The 24,408-nt window shown below is 41.8% G+C and overlaps 1 protein-coding gene across 3 annotated transcripts in view; it reads right to left on the reverse strand.

The window, feature by feature from the left end:
• The window catches only part of LNX2 (ligand of numb-protein X 2), a 57,476-nt gene that overhangs the window by 22,514 nt on the left and 10,554 nt on the right, over window positions 1-24,408 (reverse strand). Inside the window, exons 1-2 of one of the 3 annotated variants that reach the window (XM_065730142.1) lie at window positions 15,597-15,713; window positions 2,810-3,331 (exon numbers count right to left, since the gene is read on the reverse strand). In XM_065730142.1, coding sequence (XP_065586214.1) covers window positions 2,810-3,210 — 401 coding nt within the window. In that variant the 5' untranslated portion in view covers window positions 3,211-3,331; window positions 15,597-15,713. Of the gene's footprint in view, window positions 1-2,809; window positions 3,332-12,286; window positions 12,335-15,596; window positions 15,714-24,408 lie in introns of those variants that run through there. The other 2 variants (XM_065730140.1, XM_065730141.1) reach the window with 2 other exon arrangements.

The raw sequence follows: 24,408 nt of genomic DNA on the forward strand, positions 1-24,408 counted from the left end.
GTAATCACGAAGCAACCAAATTTTTGCCTCATGCCTCTTATTTCCAGAGCAGCTTGCAGTAACCTTCCATTTTGAGTTGCCTGGTAGATATTATGACACATCCTCAAGCTTTTATGCTCAAAAAGACTAGAATGCAGTAACCCTGGAAAACCAGAGTGAGAATGTTTTTTAACCTCCAAAACTAACCGATCAGATTCCATTTCTTAAAAATACAAGCTAGTTATTTAAGTGCTTACTGAGACTCATTTATATTAATCTATACTGAAAATTGTAATAATACTGAATTATGCATTTCTTTCCTACATTTAATAATCAGTGATAACATTTTACTGGATTCACTAATCCATACAAAATCAAATTCAAATGACACACATCTCTTATGTCAGCAATGATAATTTACAGGTGTTCAGATGTTTGCAAATAAACTTAATTGAAAACCAAAAATCACCATGTACTCAAAATGCACATCAGCATCCTGAGACAACAGAAGGAATTCAAGACGAGCAGCTTTCTGAACAGAAAGCTTTTTTCCAGCTGACAAACAGGAAAAGCCAGTGACTCAGCTCATGCAGATTTCATGATAATCTTATGCATTAGGAAAATGAGGATTTCATATATATCTGAAGGGAGCATACATAGTGTTCCAAATACAAATAAGTCGTAAACTGACCTAACATTACTCAAAGACAAGGAAAATGGACTGAAAAGCTGAGGAAAATGTCAGTGAGAAACCAGAAGATAAATCAAATATGTAGTGAGAGTCTTACTAACATTTTGGCTCTTATCAAAATCAAATTGGGTTAGTATTAGGATTATAAGCCTAACAGTTAAATTGTCTATCCCAGCTCCTTACGTGAAATGGACAACTTCTGAGGCTCGGGCTCGTTTTAAAAACCCAAAATATCACACTGAAATAAAACAGAGCATGTAAGAACAAAACCCGTGATTAAACTAATGTGGGATGGAAACAGAAAGTTCTCATCTCAGCGCAGTGTCTGAGGAGAAGAGTTATGCCATGTACCACCCATTTTTGCTACAAGTCACCAGGCAATGTGGTTGTTTTTACAAACAATGCTGACAAATGCTCACACAGTGAGTTTTGTTTCTTTTACAATTTGTCTGCATGCAACAGATGTGCACAATGCTTACTCTTCTGCTTTTGATGCTTTTTGCAGAGACAGTTATATGATTTTCTGAAACCTCTCGCTGCAAAATGAACATAGCCTTTCCACGTTAAACACAGTTTGTGAGCTGAATTGAAAGCAAAAGTACGCCAATCACACTGGGTTATACACAAGAAATGTTTTCTGATATCTGAAGCAATTCATCTGAACAGGATCCTTTGAAAGCAGAGGCACTTCCTTTGAATGCATTATTTCCTTATCAATGTAATTCCCCTTTATACACACAGAGAATCACAGAACTGTAGAGGTTGGAAGGGACCTCCAGAGATCATGCAGTCCAACCCCCTGCCAAAGCAGCTCCCTAGCCCAGGTTGCACAGGTAGGCGTCCAGGCGGGTCTGGAACGTCTCCAGAGAAGGAGACTCCACCACCTCTCTGTGCAGCTGTGCCACTGCTCCGTCACTGCACTGGGAAGGAGTTCCCACACACATTTGTGCAGAACTTCCTATGCTTCAGTTTGTGGCCATTTCCCCTCATCCTATCACCACACACTGCTTGTGATTTTTCTTACTGCTCTTGTAATTTTTTAGATCTCCAATCAGTTGAAAAATGTGTGACTTTGTCTAGATGTGCACAAAATCTTTTAGCTCTGACTCATCGATTCCATCATGTTTTAGCTTTAACATGAATGTTATGTTCAAGCTTTTGTTCATGGCTCATATAATAAAATAATAAATATTTGCTTACTGAAAGTACCCTCTGAAACTACAGAGGAAACCAAAGCAGTTAAATGCACCCCTCAGAATAAGTTTAATATTGGTCCATTGTGATAAGTGACACGCTTTACACAGAAGAATGAAACAGGTTCACAAAGGAAGCACCTCCAACAGTAAGGATGCTTTTCTTTGTTGGAAGAATGATGTGCACTGCTCTACACAATATTAAATATTACTTTAACATGAACTTCATAATCTTTATTTCCTCATTTTCTGTCATTCCCTCCTTTCACTGTTTAAATGTTTAGGGTAGGAAAGCATAAATTAAAAGAATTATAAAATGATTAACAGTTCAGAATAAGCTCCTAAACCTGTGAACAGGTTTAAAACGGAACAACAAAAACTAACAGAAAAATGGGTCCTGTAGGAGCCACAAGAGGTACCCTGTCCATTTGCCTGCCTCAAGGCAGAATCATGCTGCTGTAACCATTCCTGCCAAAAGTTGGTTTAATGTATTTGTGCACATTTCTGAAAATGCACAACCATCCTCCCCAGAAATCTATACCAGTGCTGGATCATTACAAAGTTTTTTTTCCTAAAATCTGAACTAAATTTCCTTCGCTCCTACTGGCCTGCTTCCCTCCTCTTTGCAGACATGGTCTGCATTTGTCTTGCTCCTCACTACTCAGTCTTTATTTTCCTCTACCTTAAATAACCATTTCCCTTCACCTTTCCAAGACTCCTGCTGACTCACCTTGTTCGTCCCACAACTCTCCACATGTTCCCTGCTATTCTCACTGTGCAATGTCCAGGACTGGACCCAGCCCTCTGGCTGGGCTCAGTATTACTTCCTACAGTGCTATATTTCAAAGCCACCACCAACTCGCCTCCCTCTGCCACCCACTTTATCCTGAGATATGAATCAGTGTTTAAGTATTAGTCTACCGATGCCATCATCTGCTCAGCTCACCTGTTTTTGAGATGTGCTGCCAGGTCACATCGCTGCATGACTTCCTGACATGCTGACGAGAAGGGGCACAAAACAAGTAACTTGTCTAACAGTTTATGAACGAGAATGCTGGACTTTTTGCAGAGTTTAAAATGGAGTCTTTTTCGATCCAGTGGGCAGAAATCCTTCTCCTGCAGAAAGTTCCTTAGGCACTTGTAGCAGAAAGTGTGTCCGCAGGGAGTGTCCAATGGCTGCAACAAAGGCTGAAGGCAAATGTGGCAGACCAAGTCATCATCCACTTCATTCTGGTAGTTGTACAGGTGGTTCTCTCTCGTCCAGTGCTGCTGGCCACACTCGAAGCACAAGGGGTTCAAGGAGGCATTCTGCTCCACTGAAGCCATGTCATCACCTGTCGTCCCCATCGTGCAGCTAGGAATGCTGAGGTATCCTCCCTCTCCTCATAGGACAGGTCTGCTCCTGCAAATCCCAGAGGGAAGCAGCCTCTGGAAAGGTGGCTTCCGTTCCTCAATTGAGTGTCACTTTCTGCAACAAATAAGGAAGTAAAAATTACTATGTGACACAAAGTATGGAAGTTCTTGTTGGAGCTATTGACTTGTTCTGTGTTTACCAAAATCCACTAACGAACAACAGTAACGTTAAGGGAACAGTTTTGTCTTCTGTACATTTGTCACGGAACAGAGCAATGGAAAATGCACCAGTACCATTCGTTTTGTGAGAGAAACATTTTACGGCTTTGTAACAGCTGCTCCAGCACAGTTTTCACCTGCAAGAGAAGCAGTTTGCTGAGAGCAAGGACATCACATTATGTAGTGTCACACCAGATGCACGCAGCCAGCATCTAGCACAAAGACACTCCATTGTGGAGCATTGGTTATATGCCCATGTAATTAAATGTGGTCTTCAATATGCAATTATGATTTTATTCAGCAATCTGGCCCCACTTTCTCTTGTTTTTTGCATATTAATGTAGAATATTACACATTAAAGGTCTAAATACCTTATTAAAAATAACAGAAATGATTGCTTGCCCTGTTATTTCCATTAGTAATATTGAGTATATGCCACCCTTTACCTTCAGGTTCTGTCTGTGGATTTCTACACAGTAAGAGGGGCTGATTCTATCCAACATGACACATCTGATTTAGTACAGAAGCCAGCAATAAAAACAGGCAATAAAATAATCATATGAAGCCATTGGTTCCAAACAACTAACCTGTTTTGCATACTCAATGTGACAAAAATCACATCAGTCAAAGGATTCTAAGTCTGTCACTATGGGATTTATTTCCTAAACTTTATAAGTTATTAAACTTTACCCATCTTAAAATAGCTCCATGGGCAGGAAATTGCAGCCATCAGTCTATAATTTCAACACCAAGTCCTTTACCCTCCCAACATTATTTATCTCTTTCTCATATGAAATAGCACTCTTTGAATCTTGCAACAGGATGACTTAGGAAACAAAATGAACTTTCTCATATTCTTAATCGTTAATCAGTTAGTTAATCAGTTAACCCGTTAATCAGTTAGTTTTGGTAAACAGTCTCATTCAATAATAAAAAATAAAAATCAAATCAGAGTGATGCTCATTTTGTGCCTGGATTCTTTATTACAAATTTGAAACACTCAAGAGAGAGTCTGACTGCATCCTAATGGACAAGTAGCAAGCATGCAGTGAAAAGAAAACCACCAGCTTAGGCACCAGTCCATAATCTTTATTTTTAGCTGTTGAAATGTAGTCATAAATGCATCCCAAAATTTACATGGAACACATGCATTTCACTGTGTCTTACATTTTAAGAGAATTTCTGTTTCAGTTTTTGCCTCTTAACCTCACACAGCCAAGCATAAGACTTAGAGCACATTTTGCAAGGATTATTATATCCTTTGACGCAAAAAGGATTAAATAGTAATTTGTAATCCAGGATTCTATTCTGCTGTGGAAATTGATGCTCTTCATTGCCCTGCCTTGTAGCAGATAATGTGCACCTTCTGGAAAGGATTTCAGGAGGGAATAGCACAGCCGTTCTTAGTTACTGGAGAACACAAATGCAAAATGAGACCCCAAAAGAGATTACTCAAAACCAGCCTTAAATGTATTATGTAAAATTGCAGACGGGCAAGCAGATAAGGAGCCCAGCTCACAGGGCCCTCAGGCACAAACCACAGCTCTCTAACCACACACTCCTGCTTCATGATAAGCACAATAGGAATGAGACACACCTAATGGCTCTTCCTTAGGAGATTCGAAAGAAACTAGCTCCATGTTCTACAAAAGCACTGCACTGACTTGTGGCTTTACCAAATCATTACACAGCACAACCAGTACGGAGGGACTGGGCACGCAGAAGGGGCTCAGAAAGCCTCTTGATGATGTGTTGCGTAAACACAGCGAGTACCTCAAATTCACAGAACCACAAAACAGTTTGGGTTGGAAGGGACCTTAAACTTCATCTAGTCCCACACCCCTACCGTGGACAAAGGTATCTTCTACCAGACCAGGCTGCCCAGGGCCCCATCCAGTCTGGCCTTGAATGCTTCCATGGATGCGACATCCACAGCTTCCCTGTGTAACCTGTACTCTCACAGTAAAGAAGTTCCTTCTCCTACCTAATCGAAATGCATTCTCTTTTGGGGTAGATCCTTTTTAAAAGGAACATGCTTTTAGCACTTCTGCCCTGTGAAGTGGTTTACTCACATCACAACCTTCTACAGAGCACAGTGCAGTGCCAAACAGCAAATGTACCTGTGGAGTACCTGCTGTGATGGAAGATTCCAGCACCAGGCCTTTGAAAAGTTGTAATTAAATCATTTTTGAACAGTTTACTAAGGATTTTGAATGAAAATTAACATAATGAAAGTTACTGAGACAATCAGCATCCATTGTGATGTTTTACATCATCAGGATGAGCTGGGGTGGGACAGAAGAGTGCCAGTCAGGGGTGGGCTCACAAGGGCTGATGGCAGCTGGGGCCATAGGCAGACATGCTGAACCAGACCTATTTCTTCTAGCTGCTGACGTGACTTCTAGCTGCTACCCAGTGCTGCTGCTGCCAGGGATCAATAGAGATCATATGAGCTAAACTGAGCACTTCTGCAGCTGATCTGCCAGCCCTTCCACAGCCCTTCTGTGGTGGGGCAGGCTGCAGCGAGAAGGGAATGACAGACAGTCCCACAGCCATCTGAAATAAGAACATTTGTCTGTGGCTCAGAGATGTCCCAGTTGTGTAGGATGGCTTTCATTCTGCTGGTAGAACCTTTCGGAAGGAAACACCTGCCCTGCTGGTCCTCCCCCAGGGGCTCCTGCTTGCACCTTGATTTTTCTTCCCCTGAAAGCACAACCGTTGCAGCAGAGCTCACTGCAAGAAACAGATGGTGGTCTATTACAACTCACGGTGTCAAAAGAAACCCCCAAACCAAACACACACGCCATCCCAAACAAAAGAAAACCTAGAGACCTCATCACTCCAGCAATGCTCTGTGCTGCCTTTGCATTTAGGGCAAGCATATTCAATAACACGAATTATTCACTGGATTTGTATTGATTATATACCACAGCTGCCTAATTATCAGTTCCAAGGCTTTCCACAGGCTGTTCCCAGTGCAAAATCTCACAGCTGATTTACCAAGCCCACAGGCACAGTATTCATTGTCCAAACAACAATTAGGACAGCAGGCACGGTCTAAATTTCCCTGATGTAGAAGTACTATATTCCTGAAATATACAGCATCAGGGCCCTGCCATTTATATTACAGTACTTCGTTCTGCTTTATGCATTCCTTATATCGTTTGCTGTCTCTCCTATCACTGCAGATCCCCAGCTCCACAGGATTGTTTCAGCTCAGGAGAGCTGCAAACAGGAGAGAATACTCTGAATTAAAAAAAAAATAAAAATAAGAAAAGGGTAAAAGAGCCAGCCAGGACTGGTTTTCAAGTTGAGCAATTCCCTAGAAAATAATTCACCTGGGACTTCATTACTATAGCATAGCAGTGCAGGTAGTGCCCTGCTTTCAGTTTTAAATCACAGTTCATTTGGGAACTGAGCAAGACTGGACATCCAACTGTGCATTTTTAATGTATTTTTTATGCAGAACATGCATGACAGCAATTTTAGATTGAAAGAGGCAGCCTCCTGAAGGTCTGATTTATTGGCTCACCCAACATTCTTTGGAGAAGTTTGGCACATTTTTCCAAAAGCATTAGAGGACAGGCTTTACACGTGCATTGCAGCTCATGATGTTTATTCCTTCTGTCTGGATGGTGATGATAAACAACCAACAGAACAAAAGAACGGGATGGAAAGAAATTATCACTACTACAAAGGCTTCCTATGACCCCGAGCTCATCCTTTTCTGGTCAGACAGATTTGTACATGCCACATAATCGTTCCAATATCCCTACTAATAACTCTGAAAGGTAGCATGGTCATCATTCTGGGTTTTAGGAAAGGTTTTCTTAATTTACAAATCTACAGGATTTCTGAAGCCTGCTCTGTCTTGCACTACATCTCATGTTTTCTAAATTCCCCTTGCTCAAATGCTAGAGCTGTGAAGAGCATCCCTTAGAAGCCAGGAGTGGATAAACACAAGCCACAGGAGAGAGAAACTAGACAGTGGTCACATTCATGGCTTTAAACCACATCATAACATGAAAAATGAGTCCTTTGTTCCCAGTCCAGTATCCTTCATAGGAATTACAGCATCATACTGATGATTCAGAACTGTTCTCAAAGCAGACCACAGTTTGAGTGGACTAACATAAGATAGCAGAAACTCGGGAAAACATGGTGAGAATAAATAGCTGGCAAGCAGTCTTAGAGGGGAAAAGTGTTATGCCACATCGTCCAAAAAGCGTGACCTAGCTCATTAGATACAATCTGTGTTTTAAGATTAAAGCCATACAGCAAACAAGCGGAGCAAAACCAGCAACTTGTGTTGACTGCATAACATCCATGTTAATTATCCAGATGTCTAAAGGCTCTGCTGCTGTCCAATACAAAAAGCCAACTCCACTCAAATGCAAAACTGTGAGAAAGTAATGCTGCTCGACTCTTACTCTTTAGAACACACAAACAAAACTGAGCGTTGTGATGTCAAAAGATGACATCTGGTAGCTGAAAGTCAGGGAAACAGAGGGAGATGGGATGAGTACAGGAATCAGACTTGAATGGATTTCTCTTAATGTACCAGAAACACTTTCACTGAATCCTGATTATGTTTTCTACATTTTTGAAGTCATTCTGCAGAATGATCAGAATTTTTATATTCAAACTCAATCCAGCTGTGGCTGAAGAAAACTGAACCACCATCAGGCAATGCTGGGCTGAGAGTACACTCATCTCCTGGCTGATTTGCCACCCCTGTGTGTGTCTTTCTGTTCAACTGAGGCAATGCCCACTCAGCCCAAGCGTCTGCACCACCCCAGGTGCTGGCACACATCTCCACCGACAGAACACTGCTTAAAGCTGGCAAAAAAGGAGCATTTGGGAAAACGAACCTGTGTTTGTGGAGTGCTGTGTTTCCACAGCAACGGGAACGATGGGCTTTAATTACAGCAGCTCCTTTTGACAGAGATGGCTTCTGGCAGGGCACCTGCTGCACGGGGCCCTGACGCTTGGGCCAAGGAAGGGCATCCAGCACGGGGATACCTGTGCTACATCCTCTGACCAAAGACATTTTGAGGATCCAGGCATCAATTTCAGCAACGAACATAAAGATGTAGAGAGGTGAAACCATGCCCTCTGGGAAGTGTGGGACCACCTCACCACTGGATAGTGTATTGGCGATGCCCATCTCCAAAAACCACTGCTCCAAAAAGTGGAGATCCCTGATTACTGGACAAAATGGGAGGAAGCGGTTCTGAGAGATGAAAGGAGGAGCCAGAAGGTTTTGCTCAAAGCAGGCAAAGAACATCACGCAGCCATTTTCTACAGCACAAATGGAATGGCTTCTATTTTGGGACGGGGAGATTAAAATAGCTTCCGTTTAGTCAAATCAGTCTCAAACGAGACAGGGAGGATGAGGACTGTAACCATATGAAAAATCTATTCTTTACAGCAAATACAGGGCTACATCAGATAAATCACCTCAAAATAGATGAAAAAGAGACAAGAACATGAATCTTTAATGAAGATACATCTACACGTTAAAAAAAAATACAAAAACAAAACAACAACAAAAAAAACCAACACAGATTAAACTTTGAATATTCATACTGATCAAGAGGAGCACTGAAAAAAGAAAGAAGTGAAAGGCATAAACCAAGCTACAGGAGAGGAAGCCCTGTGCTGTCTGGTGGTCAGAAAACAGGGCTCTGAAAGCCCTTGGAAGCAGAATGGTATAAAGTTTGTTCCTTCCTCCATAGGCTGGCCCATTGCTGCCCATAGCACTGGGATTTACCCTTCTCAGCTCCTGGGTCTTGCACCAGCCATGGGGCATGACAGGTTTGCAACCTGCAGGCCTGGTTCTACACCAGATCTCCCCAAGGTCCTACATGCCTTTTGGGATCCAGTGAAAAATAAACAAAAAGCAGCAAAGTGAAATAAAAGTTGAAATGGCACACGCTTACCTGGCAGTAGAGCTCAAGACAAATTTCCCTCCCGAGCAAAGAACATAACAAGAGCAGTATTTGGTTACCACTGCTGTAACAGGTGGTTTGTTGCATCCAGTGGGAGTGACAGAAGTACCCCAACAGTCAGCATTAACTGCAAGTAGTCAGTCAGAAAGCTTTTGGGGCAGAGGAGAAAGGCAAGAAAGAGTAAAGCATTTGCTTCACCAAGTATGGTTCTTTTCTGCAGTGCAATCTGTCCCACAGCCCCCGACATATGTGCTAACCTTTCTGTTGGAGAGATGAAAGCAGCAGAAAGCTGTCAATCAAGATGCTAAACCTTCTGCAGAGCCCTCCCCTGTGCTCTCTGCCCTGAAACGAGGACTTCCACGGATGAACAGAAAACACTTAACTAGATTAAACATAGCTGGTTCCTGGCTGAGCACAGATACAATTTGATTTCATTAACAGGAATTTTAAGGAGCTGATGCAGTGTAAAGAAAACAAAGAAGGGAGAGGTGAACCATATTCCCATTCCCTGCTTTCCTGTCGCTCATCTGTATAATAAGCCCTAATCACTATGGGTGTGAATGGGGAAAAGTCAGGGAGACAGCAACACTCTTGGGTTGCTCTCAGAATGGCTTTGATGACAAAGACAAGCTGGGGGTGGGTGGGAGGACAGAGGGATGAAAGCTGTTGGGGTGGTTCCACTGCCAAACTACTTTCAGAGAGACACCAGTCCCATCTCTTCCATTCTTCATCATGTGTGACATGCCACATCTGGTGCCCCTTGCCAACCAGGGCCCCTACTGAACAGGTATTAGGTATTTACATACACGAAAAAATAAACTAGAAGAAAGTTGTTCAGTAAAAGTACAAGTGGTTAGATCACTGCAGTCATCATAGAAGCAAAGAGGGGAAGGGGCAAAAAGACCACGCTGGGGGAGGTATCACAGCAGGTCCATGCAGGTGGTGGTCTGGACAGAAAGGGTCATCCAGCATAATTGCCTGAGCCACACAGCATCACCCCGACCGGTCTGCCTAGCTTCCAGCCTCCATGTATGCTCCCTCACAACAAAACATCACTGCATAAGCATGGGGCAGCTCTTCAAAACAGAAGGAAAAAAACAACCTTCTGAAGTCACAGTCAAAATATTCAAAGCAGTGTTCAACTTGAGCTTCCCAGACAGGCACTATTAGCCAAGAGACGCTGCAGCTTGTTGGCACAGGTACTGCCAACAGAGAGCCTGCTTCACTTACAAACCATCCCCACTAGCCCCTGAGAGCCACCAGCTTATCTGAGAGCAGAGCTGTGCCCAGGTGTGGAGCTGAGGGTACCATGGACCAGATACCACTTGAATAAGTCCATCAATAAGGTTGGTCATTGGGACTCAGATCCTTAAGGTGACTATTGCCTGTGGCTTCAGCTCTGCTGAGCAAAGAGGGTATCTTCAGTCCCAGCTGTCTGACCCAGCTTTGTGGCAGGACTTACTCTCACGCTCTCCAATATTTATTCAAAACATTCCCATAATGTTTTACAAGATATCCATCAAAAAATAAATGCCTTCCACTGGGACCTTCTGCTTCAGCTCTCTAGACGTGCATGTATCATACTTCAGATATGTGTACTCTGTACCCAGACACTGCAAATAACTGGCTCTGTGCATAAGCAGAATTTACATAACAACAACGTATTACATATAGAAGTTGTAGTCTCAATTATTATCTTAAACAACAACATTTAAATATTTTGTATTTAAACAGCTCTCTGCATACACTTTAGGCTAGAACTTGATTGGAAGCCTTCAGACAGGTTTCAGAGAGAGGAATGGATGCTGAGCTAACCCTGTGAAGTCAAGTCTGGTTACACAAACATATGTGACAAAGAACAGGCAAGCAAAGACAATACTGCACTTGTTTTTTAGTCAAACTAAAAGCATGCATCTCAACTTCAGCCCCTGTAATCCCACAGCCACAAAGATAAAGAGGAGAGAGTATTTATAGAATGAGAAAACAAAACAGAAGAGAACACACACAAAAAAAAAATCAACAGAAATTCACATTTTTCCTAAAGCATTTCTCTATTCCCTAACTGTTTGTAAGCTGTTTATTTCAGTTCCTCTCCCTATTAGCTTCGCTAACTACATACAAATACACACACACGTATGTTACATACATACATGTGTATAAATCAGATTTCAGCACCGATCAGGTAGAGAAGCTTTTACAACTGAGCTTTAATGCATGTGCCTGAGGTGCAGATTGCCTGCTGCAGCATCTTCCCTGAATCCTGTTACAGAGTTCTTGGAAAGAAACTGCTTCAGTAGGAGAACTGTTGGAAAACAGTCCTTCAAGACTCAAGGGAAAGCGATAGCAAAGATGCACAGTGTTAGCATCCTACAGCAACTCAATTGCTCTGCTATGAGTGAAGAGCTACATACTGGACAACAATCTTCTACCTCCCCCTTACAAAAAGAATGACATGGAGGAGCAAGTGCTGAACTGCTCGCTTTCTATCTAGGCTCACTGGGCAACAACAAAAAAAAAGATTCTTAAACAAACGCAGACAAATCAAAATCATTGCCTTCTGAGTAGTGCAAACTACAATAAAATCAAAGGAAAAAATGACACTAGAGACAAACAATAGGTGGCACCTACGCAAACTGAAAGCCATTTATAGAAATTAGGTAGTTAAGATACAGAAAGAAATAAACTAGAAGAAAGATACCCAGTAAAAGAAGCTCTCAGACCAGGGCATTCATCCTAAAAGCAACGAGGGGAAGGTGCCCCGGCAGGAAAGGCTTCCGATTGCTTGCCCACCAAACAAGGGTTAAGTCGATTAAAAAAGGCCTGGTGTTTATGAAAGAGAAATACACCTATGTTCTCAGATACTTAATCATTAATTTGCAGAACATGGAGAAGGCACTTACTTCAGGAGGAAATTCTGGTTCACCACACTTTGAGAAGACAGTGGGGAAGGAGCAAGGCACTCTGAAGCCTAACTTCAGGCACTGGTTTTCTGACCGTGGCCAAAATGGCTCCAGCAAGAGGCTGGCAGAAGCATGTCACCTTGGGCAGGAGCCAGCCTCCTCCTCCTGCCACTGCCCAATCTCAGCACACTGAAACTCTGCATTTGAGATTCTGAGGAGGTTGATAAAATTTTCACTTCCTCGTTTATTTTACGTATTCAAGCCTTAAGAACCAGCTCTTAACATACCAGCCTTGCTTTGAGGGATATTACTTCATTACCATTGCGTTTGGAAAAAGGTCTTTAAGAGACGAGTGATCCAGCCTCAGGAGTACCTACCCACTTTGCATTCCATAACCACAGCACTCATTTTCCAACCCAAGCACTTCTCAACAAGTTAGGTTGGGTTCACAGAAATAAAAATTCAAACTCTCACGTATTTCCATAATTCTTTGTTACTCCCAACTCATGCTAAATGTTTTCACATGTTTTATGCCAGATACTTAAAACATTTTCTAAATTTCACAAATCCATTTTTGAATAGCTACACCACCAAGAAGCCCTAACAAAGCTCATTCTGTACTATGAGTTGTACGAACCCAAATGAGAACGATGCCTCTGTGAGATAAAGACCAATATCCACACAGGAGAAATCAAACTCTTGCCATGAAAAGGGAGCAGCCCTGTGCATCCAGATGACAAGACCTAGAAATGCCACATGCCATCCAGCCCTGATGCAGACATCAGCCTGCCTCTCAGAACAGCAGCAGCAATGGTAACAGATGTGTTAATAGCACCAGGTTGGCTTGATGGTGAACTTGGAAATACTCCCAAGCATTGGACAGGTTGCCCAGGGCAGTGGTGCGGTCACCATTCCTGGAAGTATTTATGAAGTATGCAGTTGTGGTACTAAGGGACATGGTGTAGTAACGGGACTCTGTCGGCAGGGTGGATGGTTGGACTTGGTGATTCTGAAGGTCTTTTCCAACCTCCGTGACTCCATGATCCTGTGAAATAACACACTTCCAAATTTGCGTGCTCCTGTGAGCAGAATAACATACAAAGCAGTCCATTAAGAAGTTGATCCTCAAAACACTAGTTCAGATTCCAAATCTTGTCAGAAATGACTCCAACCTGGTATCAGATTCAGGACAGCCTAAGGTCCCACAGGAACAGCCCAGAAGGTCAGAAAGTCTACACCCCACGTCACCTTCACCTGGCAGTCACCAAAAAGAGTAACTAGAAAGTCAGTTAGCACTCTACCCTAAGACAGATCTCTTCTGCATTATGTTTATAGTAAGAGAAGTGCAAGGGAATTCATGCAAGAAAACCACCAAAACAAACAATCTCACATAAAACAAACAAGCTACCAGTCTGTTCTACAGCTAATAGTTTCCATACAGACACACTGATGGATCAGAAAAAAACAAACACATTTCTGTAAGCAGCTGTTTCACATTAAAATTAAAAACAGCCTTGATTTTCACTGGCTTTAAGAGTTAAAAAGTTAATCATTTAAATCGATATCTAACTAAAAGGTGGGCTACAGGATAATTAGAAGCTTTCATTCTGTGTGCAACTTGAAAACCAGAAATACAGCCAAGAACACAAGGAGATTTTCATTCAAAGAAGACATCTTAATGTAAAAGTAGTTGACTCCGCTACAAACAACGCTATCTCTTATTATTAATCATATGGAATAAAAAAAGAGAAACAAGTTCCCAGGCAACTAGTCTGCCTTCGTGCACTGAATGGAGGTTACTGTAAAGAAAACATCTGAGGAAAAGAGCACAGCAGAGGCCATCCCAGCTGAACAACTTTAAGACAGAAATGGCAAAAACCTTCACAGAACCTAGAAGTTACCCTAGAAACTTACTGCAGTAACAGAGCATGCTTTGGCTAAGAGAAATAATTTGCCTACGTATCCTTTCATGAACTTCAGAACCAGAAATATGTGAACCGAGATCTACCACTTTTCCATACAAACCAGATTAGTTGAACAGGAGATTTTCACTAAGTTTAAAATCTGAATTGATACGTATTTTGTTTTCGGATCACATTCTGCTGCTTTGGCTTCAGCCAATGCTTACTGTTGGAAACAAATGGAAATAAATCTGAGCTTAAAAGGGTTCACAGAGAGTCTTGCATTTTTCACCAGACAAATGAAAATAAATCACTGCAACTTTCCTATAGGCTACAGAAGATGGATTTATTTATTTTTAATACTGGATTTGGAGAAGGGCATGCCTGCTGGGATGCCAGCAGGGTCAAAGCATGCAAAGAACATATAAGACCTTGACAAAACCACTGGACATCTCTAAGAGCTTCAAATCTTAAGCCAGAAAACCTCCCAGCAGCCACAGCTGGCACCTCATTTGCTGTCTGATTCCTCTCTCCTTACTCTCTGCAACTCCCAGAAAAACAATGGAACAAGAATTATTTGTCTGACATGAGCAATTCCATAGAAAACATTACACAGTCACTTCAAAATACCTACATACACGATAGCTCTTAACTTTTGTTTTTCCTATCAAAGCATTCTGAAAAGCAGATAGGATTAACAAAAAGAAAACAAAAGCACGAGTGATCTTTCATTTCTTATTTTGTTTTTAAAACCATCTCACCCCTTTTGCTTTGAAAAAAGTCTTTACCTGAGAACCCATTTCTCAAAGCATGCATCACTACACAGAGCACAATGAAATCAGGAACTTTCTTTGCAAGGTGGCCATAAAGGTACAAGTTTAATACGGTCTCTATCACGTCTTAGGGAAAACCTTATGGATAACTGTACAACTCTTACTACATACGTATCCTAGGAGACCAAAGAGCTCTCACATTTAAAAGCTTATTTCCCAGCCACGCTCTCAGTATCCATCTAATGCATTTATAAACAATACAAACGGCTGTGAGAGGAGGAAGTTGTTTTAATTTCAGCCAGAACACACACTGACCTCTGCTAACCTCCGCAGAAACATTGCATTTTATGTCACTTCTACATCTTTCTTGCTAAAAAGATGTCGGAAATCTCTTGTAATTCATGAAATGTGTTTTTAAACTTGGATTTTACAATTAAGCAGAGCTAGAATTCTTAAATATTTCCAGAAAATGATTCATACACATGCTTGCAAATCATACAAAACATCAACCTGTTAAATACAATGTATCAGAGAACCACATAATTTAGGAAATACCCTCAGAAAGAGAAACGTTAAAATAAATAAATAAACAACGCACAACCCATCTAATTTACGCTTTGGGTTAGAATCACCTACCCACTCAAAACAGGCTGAATTGAGGGATTTCCTGCATTTTCTCGTTTGCAGTTCTGCCGGAGGGTCCAGCCTGCAGCTCCAGAGAAGAGCATTTCTCAGAGGCAGAGCCCTCATCCCCCAGCTCCAATTCCCTGTGAGCCCCTGGGCAGCTGGCACCGAACACCCATCCCAGTGCCCGCGGCAGCCCCTTGCCTCCCTGCTGCTTCTTACCCTTCTGTTCCTAGACTGGGAGGAGGAGAGGAGGCAGCCCAGCACGCAGGGCAGGGAGAACACGCTGCTGTTCTCATGGAGGAGGAGGTGTCTATCACATGACAGTGGAGAACTTCAAGGAAAAAGGTTGTTGGCGTGCTGCTGTACACAACTGAATTAATTCACCAGCAGGCAATTAAAACAGGGCCAGCCCCTCCTGTAGCCGCTGCAACATCCCACAGGGTTTGCTTTCCATACAGCAGTAAATTCATCTGGTTCCCAATCTCACGTGGGTAGCTGGGGCTCGGGAACACCGAGAGCAGCCAAGGATCCACTGCCACTCTAATGCTGCACCCTTTTCAAACACAAAACCTAACATTAAAATTAACTGCGGGCTCAAATGTCGTCAGCAGTTTCTCCTGAATGCATAACAAAGCAGGGCTACCAGACCTGGTGCTTTCATTTTTTAAGCGTGCCTCAGGAGCTCGAGCGGGTGTCACACAGAAATAGTTATAATAACTGTGCGTACAGCAGAGCAGCTTTACAGCACGCAAAGGACATCTCAGCTCTCTGTCATGCTGTCACGAGCTGCAAACCTTATGCAAATCCTACTCCAGTCACAACCTTTCCAAAAAAAAAAAGCCAACAAATCAGATTATACAATGCTATTTTCCTATCTCTCCCTCCTAAAAAAAAATTATTAAGAACAAAAGATGAAAAATTGAAACTGTTCCCAAAATTGTGCATAATTTCTGAAAAATTCTCAGTTAGTGTAGTCTTAAAATTCAGTACCTTTAGGACTAGAGGGGTACGTGAGGGGTACATGGTGCGGAAGGTTCACATCTTTAAATCATTCTTTCAGAAAGAAATTTGTTTCTCTCTTCAAGTTATTCATTACCTTTGTGAACACTAGGTGTATGGAAAATTTGCAGACGTGCAAACGATAAACAACTGTGTTCCACTAGTTTTAAAAAGCCCACTATATTGGGCTTCAGTATTCCCATTTCCAAACAGTACCTAAATGTTACTATCCCCTTTCACTGCACATAATGCAAATGCCACGCAGCAGAGCCTGCTGCCTCCAAAATATGTCACATCCCTCAAGAAACTGTCCTCTCCTTGAATGTATATAGTTATATCATGTGGAGAAAAAGCTCTGAATCTACAGACAAAATAAAAATACGCAGCAGAAAGGTGTGCTCCAAATGAGAAGGGTCCAGTTTAGATCTCAATGGATACTTCAGATGGATTCGGGCTGGTCTTTACACCTTCCTCTGTTTGAGAAAACCTAACTGACGAACAAATCACACATTTGGAAAAGGGGCAGAAGTGTTTTTCTTGGCTCTTTTTGGCTTGATACAGTTCTAAACAAATGAGGTTGGATAAGGAGCACAAAGAAGAATAATGTCTTTTGCTAGAGAAGTCAGCAAGTCAGAAGTCCCAGTGGGGCCAGCAGCCCAGTGGGACAAACCTGCAGCGGTATAAGAGCCAGGGAGTGCTACAGATGCTTTTCATGTCAGTTAATGACAAAGGCACTTAAAGGATGGCCTCACTGCTACTTACACCTGGCTAAGGGGGTTTTGTCTGGTTTTGAGCATTTGAAAACTGTTTCATCAGGGGAACCAATATAAATTAATCTGAGAAAAAAAATTCATTTGTTAGCACACCTCCACTGCACCTACATGGCAAGTGTCATTAACTGAAGAAAAATATCAAAAAACAAAACAAACTCCAAGAAATCAATAGCAGGATGGAGAAATGGGGAAAAGACATGACGAGCTGATGAGGCCTCTGGTGTGCTCAGCCCAGAGTAGAGCAGGCTAAGGGGAGGCCTGATGGCAGCTGAAGCTCCTCACATGAAACGGAGGGGAATCCTCATGGCTGAGCTCTGCTCTGCGTGACAGCCACAGGGCCCGAGGGAACGGCATGGAGCTGTGTCAGGAGAGGGGCAGCTGGGGGTTAGGGACAGGGTCTGCACCCCAGGGTGGAGGGCCCGGCCCTGAGTGCTGGAGCTCAGGGAGCGTTTGGACAGCGCTCTCAGACATTGGGGTTGGATTTGGGGTGGTCCTGTTTGGGGCAGCATGTCCTCTCTCTGAACATGAACTTACTTTCTCCATCAACGTGGAGCTCATCACACAGATTCTGTACATTTAGCAATGTGTTGCAATCAGGGAAATTCAGATTTGATTTCAAGCAAGCATGTCATATGATCACAGCATTTAATGTCCCAACGAGCATCTAGTATTTTATTAAAAAATAAAGAAATCTTGTACTAATCTCAATCTTATTTCCTAACAATAAGGTAAACAACTTTTATCCTCATTAAAAAGTTGAGAAATGTGCACACCATCACCAAAATATAATTAATGCACAGCCTTTAGAAGAGTCCAGAGGAGCAATTTAATTAACCACCCGCTGATTTCATAAATGACAAGAACACACAAAGGTAATGGCACCTTATAATTGAAAAAGTTCCTGTTTATTTAGCTGAGCAATTGTGCTGCTCTACATTGTGCATAATTATGAGGAGAAATGTTTTGAACTTGTTACATTCGAACTTCGTAAGCATAAGGGAACAACACAACACACAAGACAGAGCCACAATATACTCCACGTATTTAATGCCTTTACCTACGGAGCTCAAAGTCACTAGCAACTATGAAGGTCTTACCCTTCAGGAACTCTCTTGATGGGCTGTTTTTCCTCAGTTTATGAATGGAAATAATGAACTCATCCAAAGATATTTGTTTGTGACACATGTCTCACATTGACTGAGTAGGAAATACCAAAATAGAGTCGTTCCTGGTCTGAAACCAACAGCACTTGCTCTCAAGAGCGCAGAAGAGAGGAAAAAAAATACTGGTATGCCACTTCAAACAAAATATTGCCTAATGCAGGGATTTAGTTTATAGCTGTGGTTCTCTCACTTTCATACAATGGGATCTTCTATAAACCCCAAGAAGTACTTCTGTTGAAGATCTTGTAAAATCATTTTGCAATCCTCAGTCTTTTTCTTCACGTGGGAAAGCTTCCCTTTGGCTGCTACATCCTTTATTAAAGGTGAAGAGGAACAGCTTTTATCAAGCCAGGAAAATAATGTAACAGAATACATGAAAGCCTTTCTCTTTTCTGTCTCTCTTTTTTTTATTATTATTTTTTAGGGATAACTGAATTTGTATTCCTGCTAGCACTCACAAAACTCAAGATGACTTTGTGTTGTTTCTTTATAACCGTCAAAGTCTACCTGACTGAATATGAAACAGTAACAACTGAATTTATAAGCTGTCCATCTCCCTATCCAACGGATGCAGGAAAAGCATACATTCATACCTGTTTTGCAGTATATATAATTTTAACAACAACAACAACAAAAAATCCACTGTAGAGATTCAGTGGATCCCCAGACTAAAAGCCTTCACTTGCAGCACACCACAGAGCAAGCTGCAGGGGCCTGAATCCATCGCAGCCCTGGTATGCAAGGAGGCATGTGAGCAGCTGCCTTGTAAAGCAGACCCAAATCACCAGTCCCACCTGTCCCTGGGATGACACATGTGGCATTGGCTCTCTGTCCATCTGTCATAGGAAGAGCGTCTCATAATACAAATTATACCATTAAGTACTGATCCCAGCAGTATGGCTGTGTGGCGTATCAAACTGAAGCAATGAGTTTGCTTGCACACATTAAGTACAGATTTCTACAATTCTGCATCTAGCAGAGATCTTTACTATTTGGTATTAGCTATTTGTATTTATTGTTCCTGAGAGTTTCTCGTTCTATTCTGATATTTGCACGAGCTGTGGCAGACCATTGCCAGGCCCACCCAGCCACATTCGCTGCCTGTATCAAGTGCTACTAAACAGCCCTTTGAAGTGTGAAACCATCCATTACTTCTACACACCATGGTTTATTTACTAATTAGTTGAGGAAAGGAGGTTCTTAAACACTGTGAGGAAGCCTTCTGTTCATTTTTCTGACTCAGGTCCTAAGTTTTTCCAGTTTTCAAGTGTTAACTCTAAGAGGGCTCCCACCAAACCTGCAGGTCACAGGGGTACTCATGCCCCAGCCCCTTAATGCCCACATTCAGCGCTCCCTCTTTTCTCCTTCTTCTAAGGACTGGCAGACTCCTTACCACAGACTTGAACATGGAGCTGTTTTCCAGTGGTTAATTCTGATGACTCCTGCATGTTTTCAGGATGTATTTATTCAGCCTGTAAAAATGGTTTAGATTTTCTGCTTCTAAACGCTGGAGAGAATATATAGCTTAAACTGTAATATGTGATTCAACAGCCTGCAGCTTCCAAAATGATCTGGACTGCTCAATATTGCTGACTTGTTTCCACCATGTACTGCCGCAATAAACTTTATTGGAATTGCCTGCTTTCTTCCACGCTGCTAAGGGATTTTGGACAAAAATGATCCTTCAATGCTCCTTAACAGAACTTTGTTTAGTGGGCATGGTGGTGACGGGTCAACGACATGATCTTTTCCAACCTTAACTGTTATACATCAATTACGTTCCCCACCAATAACTACACTCCAAGTTTCTTAAGTGGTCTCACCTGGATTAAGCTGCCATGGTATACAGATTTCACCATGCCAAGTAAACTAGATAACAAATAAAATATTAAAATATTACTTCTAAGTGTCATATTCCACTGGAAAAGAGTCTCAAAGATGCACGGTGTTAGTGTAAGCCATCAAAAGACAACAGAGATGTGGGATAGGGCAAAAAGAAAAGATAGTCCTTAACAGCACAGAGAGCTCTGAATCTTGCAGATTATCAAAACTCAAAATTGAACGAAGTGGAAATGTAACTACAGATCCTGAACATGACCTGCCTGTAGAAATTCCTGTACTGATCAAGCTATTTTTAATTTTTAGACTAGTTAAAAAATACCTATTTCTCCCAGCTGATGGACAGATTGATTTCTCCCAAGCTTTCTGCCACGCAGATTTTAAGTGCTGGAGCTGTGACATTTGGAGGCTTATTTGTGGAACTGCCACTTACTACCTCAACAGGCAGCACAGAGGGGAAGTCAACCACTATAGTCCTTGCTCTTGACTCCTGGTGATCTCAGAACACATTTCTATGGAAATGAAGGATGGATGCAAGAAGGTAAGTTTTTAAGTTATCGAAATACATCAAGAAGTTCATTTTTCGTCTCACACAGGCAAAATAAGTCTTACATGGCGGAAATCCTTGTTTCTCCGAGATTAATTTCTGCTTCCATTAGGTTGTGGCACAGAGAAGTAACTTAAATCAAGGGATTTACAGCTCCTTACATGAGCATCTCATCAACAAAGCCCACCATATATATTTACCTGTTTAACTCAGAAGAGCTATTTCTTTGCTATTAAAAAAAAAATAGCTTACAAGTAAAATGTATTTCATTGTCATTCACAGTAGAAAGCTTTACTTAAATTGTACAAGAGTAATGAGCATAAATAATAAAATTTCCTGAAGGAGCTGGACTTGTTCAGCCTGGAAAAGAGAAGGCTGTAGGGAGACCTCATTGAGGCCTTCCAACATTTAAAGGTAGTCTATAAACGTGAGGGAAATAAACTTTTTATGCAGGTAGACAGTGATAGGACAAGGGGGAATGGTTTTAAACTAAAGGAAGAGAGATTTAGATGTCAGGGGAAGTTGTCTACTGACAGAGTGGTGAGATGCTGGAACAGGTCACCCAGAAAGGTTATGGATGACCCCATCCCTGGATTTTAGGTGAGGCTGGATGGGGCCCTGGGCAACCTGATCTAGTACTTGATCTAGCAGCTGGTAACCCTGCCTGTGTTAGGGGGGCTGGAATTTGATGACCCTTGAGGTCTCTTTGAACCCAAACCATTCTATCGTTCTAAGAATTTCATGCTTAAATACAGCTTAAACCTTTAAACACTAAACTTTTAACTTAAACACAAATCACAGCACTTACCACTACCAGTGACCATTTACCACTTCCATGCATTAATAATATTTTTTTGCCTTCTTGCCTCCTCTGCCACCAAAAGGCAGCTTACATTTGATTTTTACCACTGAAATGCCACAATAGCTGGCATTTTGCTGCAGAACATAATTTATTAAGTGACAGTCTTGACTTGAGGGCAGAACGACTGCTGCCAAAAATCTAATCTCTACGAAGTTTCTTTTATATTCTCAAAACAAGGATGAATAGAAAATAAAGCACGGTTCAAATTGTTTTTCAGGTTTTCTCTGCACATAAACAGCCTGACTAACTTGACACCAATTTTTCTGTATAGAATTGAGTGCTGGACAGCCCACTGAGATTGTTCAATTGAACTATTTGTTATCTTTTAGCAAATAGTCAGTAGCAGCTATTTACATTTTCCAGGCTTTCCTGTAACTTGGAGCTGTAAGAACAGCCTCAGGGTTGCTTTCACCAACTTATTTCTGATTTCAAGAGACCGGGAAAAGAATGCATGCTCAGCCATGACATCTCAGATGGGATGCCTGCTAGCTCACAAAACCACAACTTCTCATGCCGTCTGAGATAAATGTGACAGTCTCCCAGCATCTCTATGAGCACCACAGCAAGGGGAACATTTTTAACAAGCCCTATGTATGCATTATCCACTGATTTTTGTTGTGGTTTTTTTGTTTGCTTGTTTGTTTCTGGGGTGTTTTAGTGTGTGTTTTAATGAAACAAGAATTAAAAGGAAATTACTCGAACAAGATACATATTACCTGCCATAATACTGACATGGCAAGCAAACTGAAGAACACCACATGAGAAGAGGAGGCTCAGGGGAGACTTTATAGCTCTCTACAACTACCTGAAATGAGGTTGTGGTGAGGTGGGGGCCAGCTTCTCCTATGTAACTAGTGAAAGAATGAGGGGGAAAAGAGTGAAAGGCCTCAAGTTGTGGCAGGGGAGGTTGGATATTAAGAAAAAAATATTCTCTGAAAGAGTGATGAGGCACTAGAATGTGTTGCTCAGGGAGGTGGTGGAGTCACCATCCCTGGAGGTGTTAGAGAAACATTTAGATACTGTACTAAGGGAGAGGGTTTAGTGGGGAATATTGGTGGTAGATGGACAGTAGGACTGGATATTCTTGGAAGACTTTTCCAACTTTTTGATTCTGTTTACCTAAATTCTGTTTTCTCGATCAAGAGGAATGCACTGCGCCAGATACATTTTATATGCAATTTCTTGTTAAAAAAAAAAAACTATGTTAGGAGTTGTGGACAAATTCAGTTCTTTCCACACAAAACCTTCCTTCACTTATAAACATCAGGACTGTTAAACTCATGGAAACCTCTTAATAAAACACTAAGAAATTTTTTCTTCTGGAATTGCTTTGTAGTGTAACTAGAATGGTACTCCTTCTTTGCTGCAACATTATTTTGCAGTACTAACTCAAAAGTTCAAACCATTTTCATTTCTTTATTACCTGCAGCAATCTAGGAAATGCTGCCATCAATAGTAAATCTACATGAAGTCACACTCCTCCAGAGCATTTTGTGCATAGCAATCAGTTCATAACGCAATCTTGTGTTGTTTAAAATTCAGTTTATTCTTCAATTACTCTGCTAGCTCAACTCTAATTTATTATATTTTCTGGTACATTTGATTTTTGATATTATGACATCCTGGCTCATGCCATTAGAGGGGAAACATAAAATGGTGAGGATGTCTAGAGACAGCTAGAGAATAAGATAGCAACAGCCTGGAAAATTAAGAATACCACTGTCTGTACTCAGCTAAACTTCTCCTGCGTTAGCAATAAAAAGTACGTTGGTAGTATTTCTCTGATTTTCTTCCTGACATCCAGGAGTAGCCTCAGGGGCACCATAAACATCAGCAGCACAGAACAGCAGCTCAGGTACAGGGTGAGCTCATTGGGCACACATGGTACACTTGCAGCAATAACCAAAGCCAGAAGTGGTGAGTTCTGCCATCAGGCAATTCACCTCAGCCAGCAAGCACTGCTCTCATGTGTCTTTCCACCTTTTCTGTCTCTTTCTAAGCAGACTTGTGTAAGCCTGGCCCAGAGGTGATTCTTTCCCTCTTGTCAGAACTCTCGAGGCCAGACCTGGAGTGCTGAGTCCAGTCCTAGGCCTTCCAGTACAAGAGACACCTGGTCGTGCTGGCATTATCAGCAAACTTGCTGAGGGTGCACTCGATTCTGCTATCCAGGTCAGTGGTAAAGATGTTGAAGAGCACTGGTCCCAGGACCATTGGAGAGCTCCACTCATTGCTGGCCTCTACCTGGACACAGAGCCACTGCCCACAACCCTTCAGCTGCAACCATCCATCCAGTTCCTTACCCTCTAAACAGTCCACCCTTGATGTCTCTCCAAGATATAAGGATGTGGTGTGGGACAATATCAAAGGTTTTGCATAAGTTCAGGTAGATTACATCAGTTGTACTTCCTTAATCTACACTGGTGCCATCATTTCATCACAGAAGGCCACAGTATTTGTCAGGCGCTCTCCGCCCTTGATGAAACCATGATGACTGTCTCAAATCACATCCTTGTCTTGCATGCACCTTTAAAACGATTTCCAGGAGGATCTATTCCTTGACCTTCCCAGGCACAGACATGAGGTTCAATACCCTTTAGATTCCCAATTCTCCCTTTCTTCTTTTCATAAAATAAGGGAG

The sequence above is a fragment of the Cyrtonyx montezumae genome, unplaced genomic scaffold, assembly GCF_038088225.1.
Source record: "Cyrtonyx montezumae isolate F1298 unplaced genomic scaffold, pur_monq_1.0 scaffold_12, whole genome shotgun sequence".
NCBI lineage: Eukaryota > Metazoa > Chordata > Aves > Galliformes > Odontophoridae > Cyrtonyx > Cyrtonyx montezumae.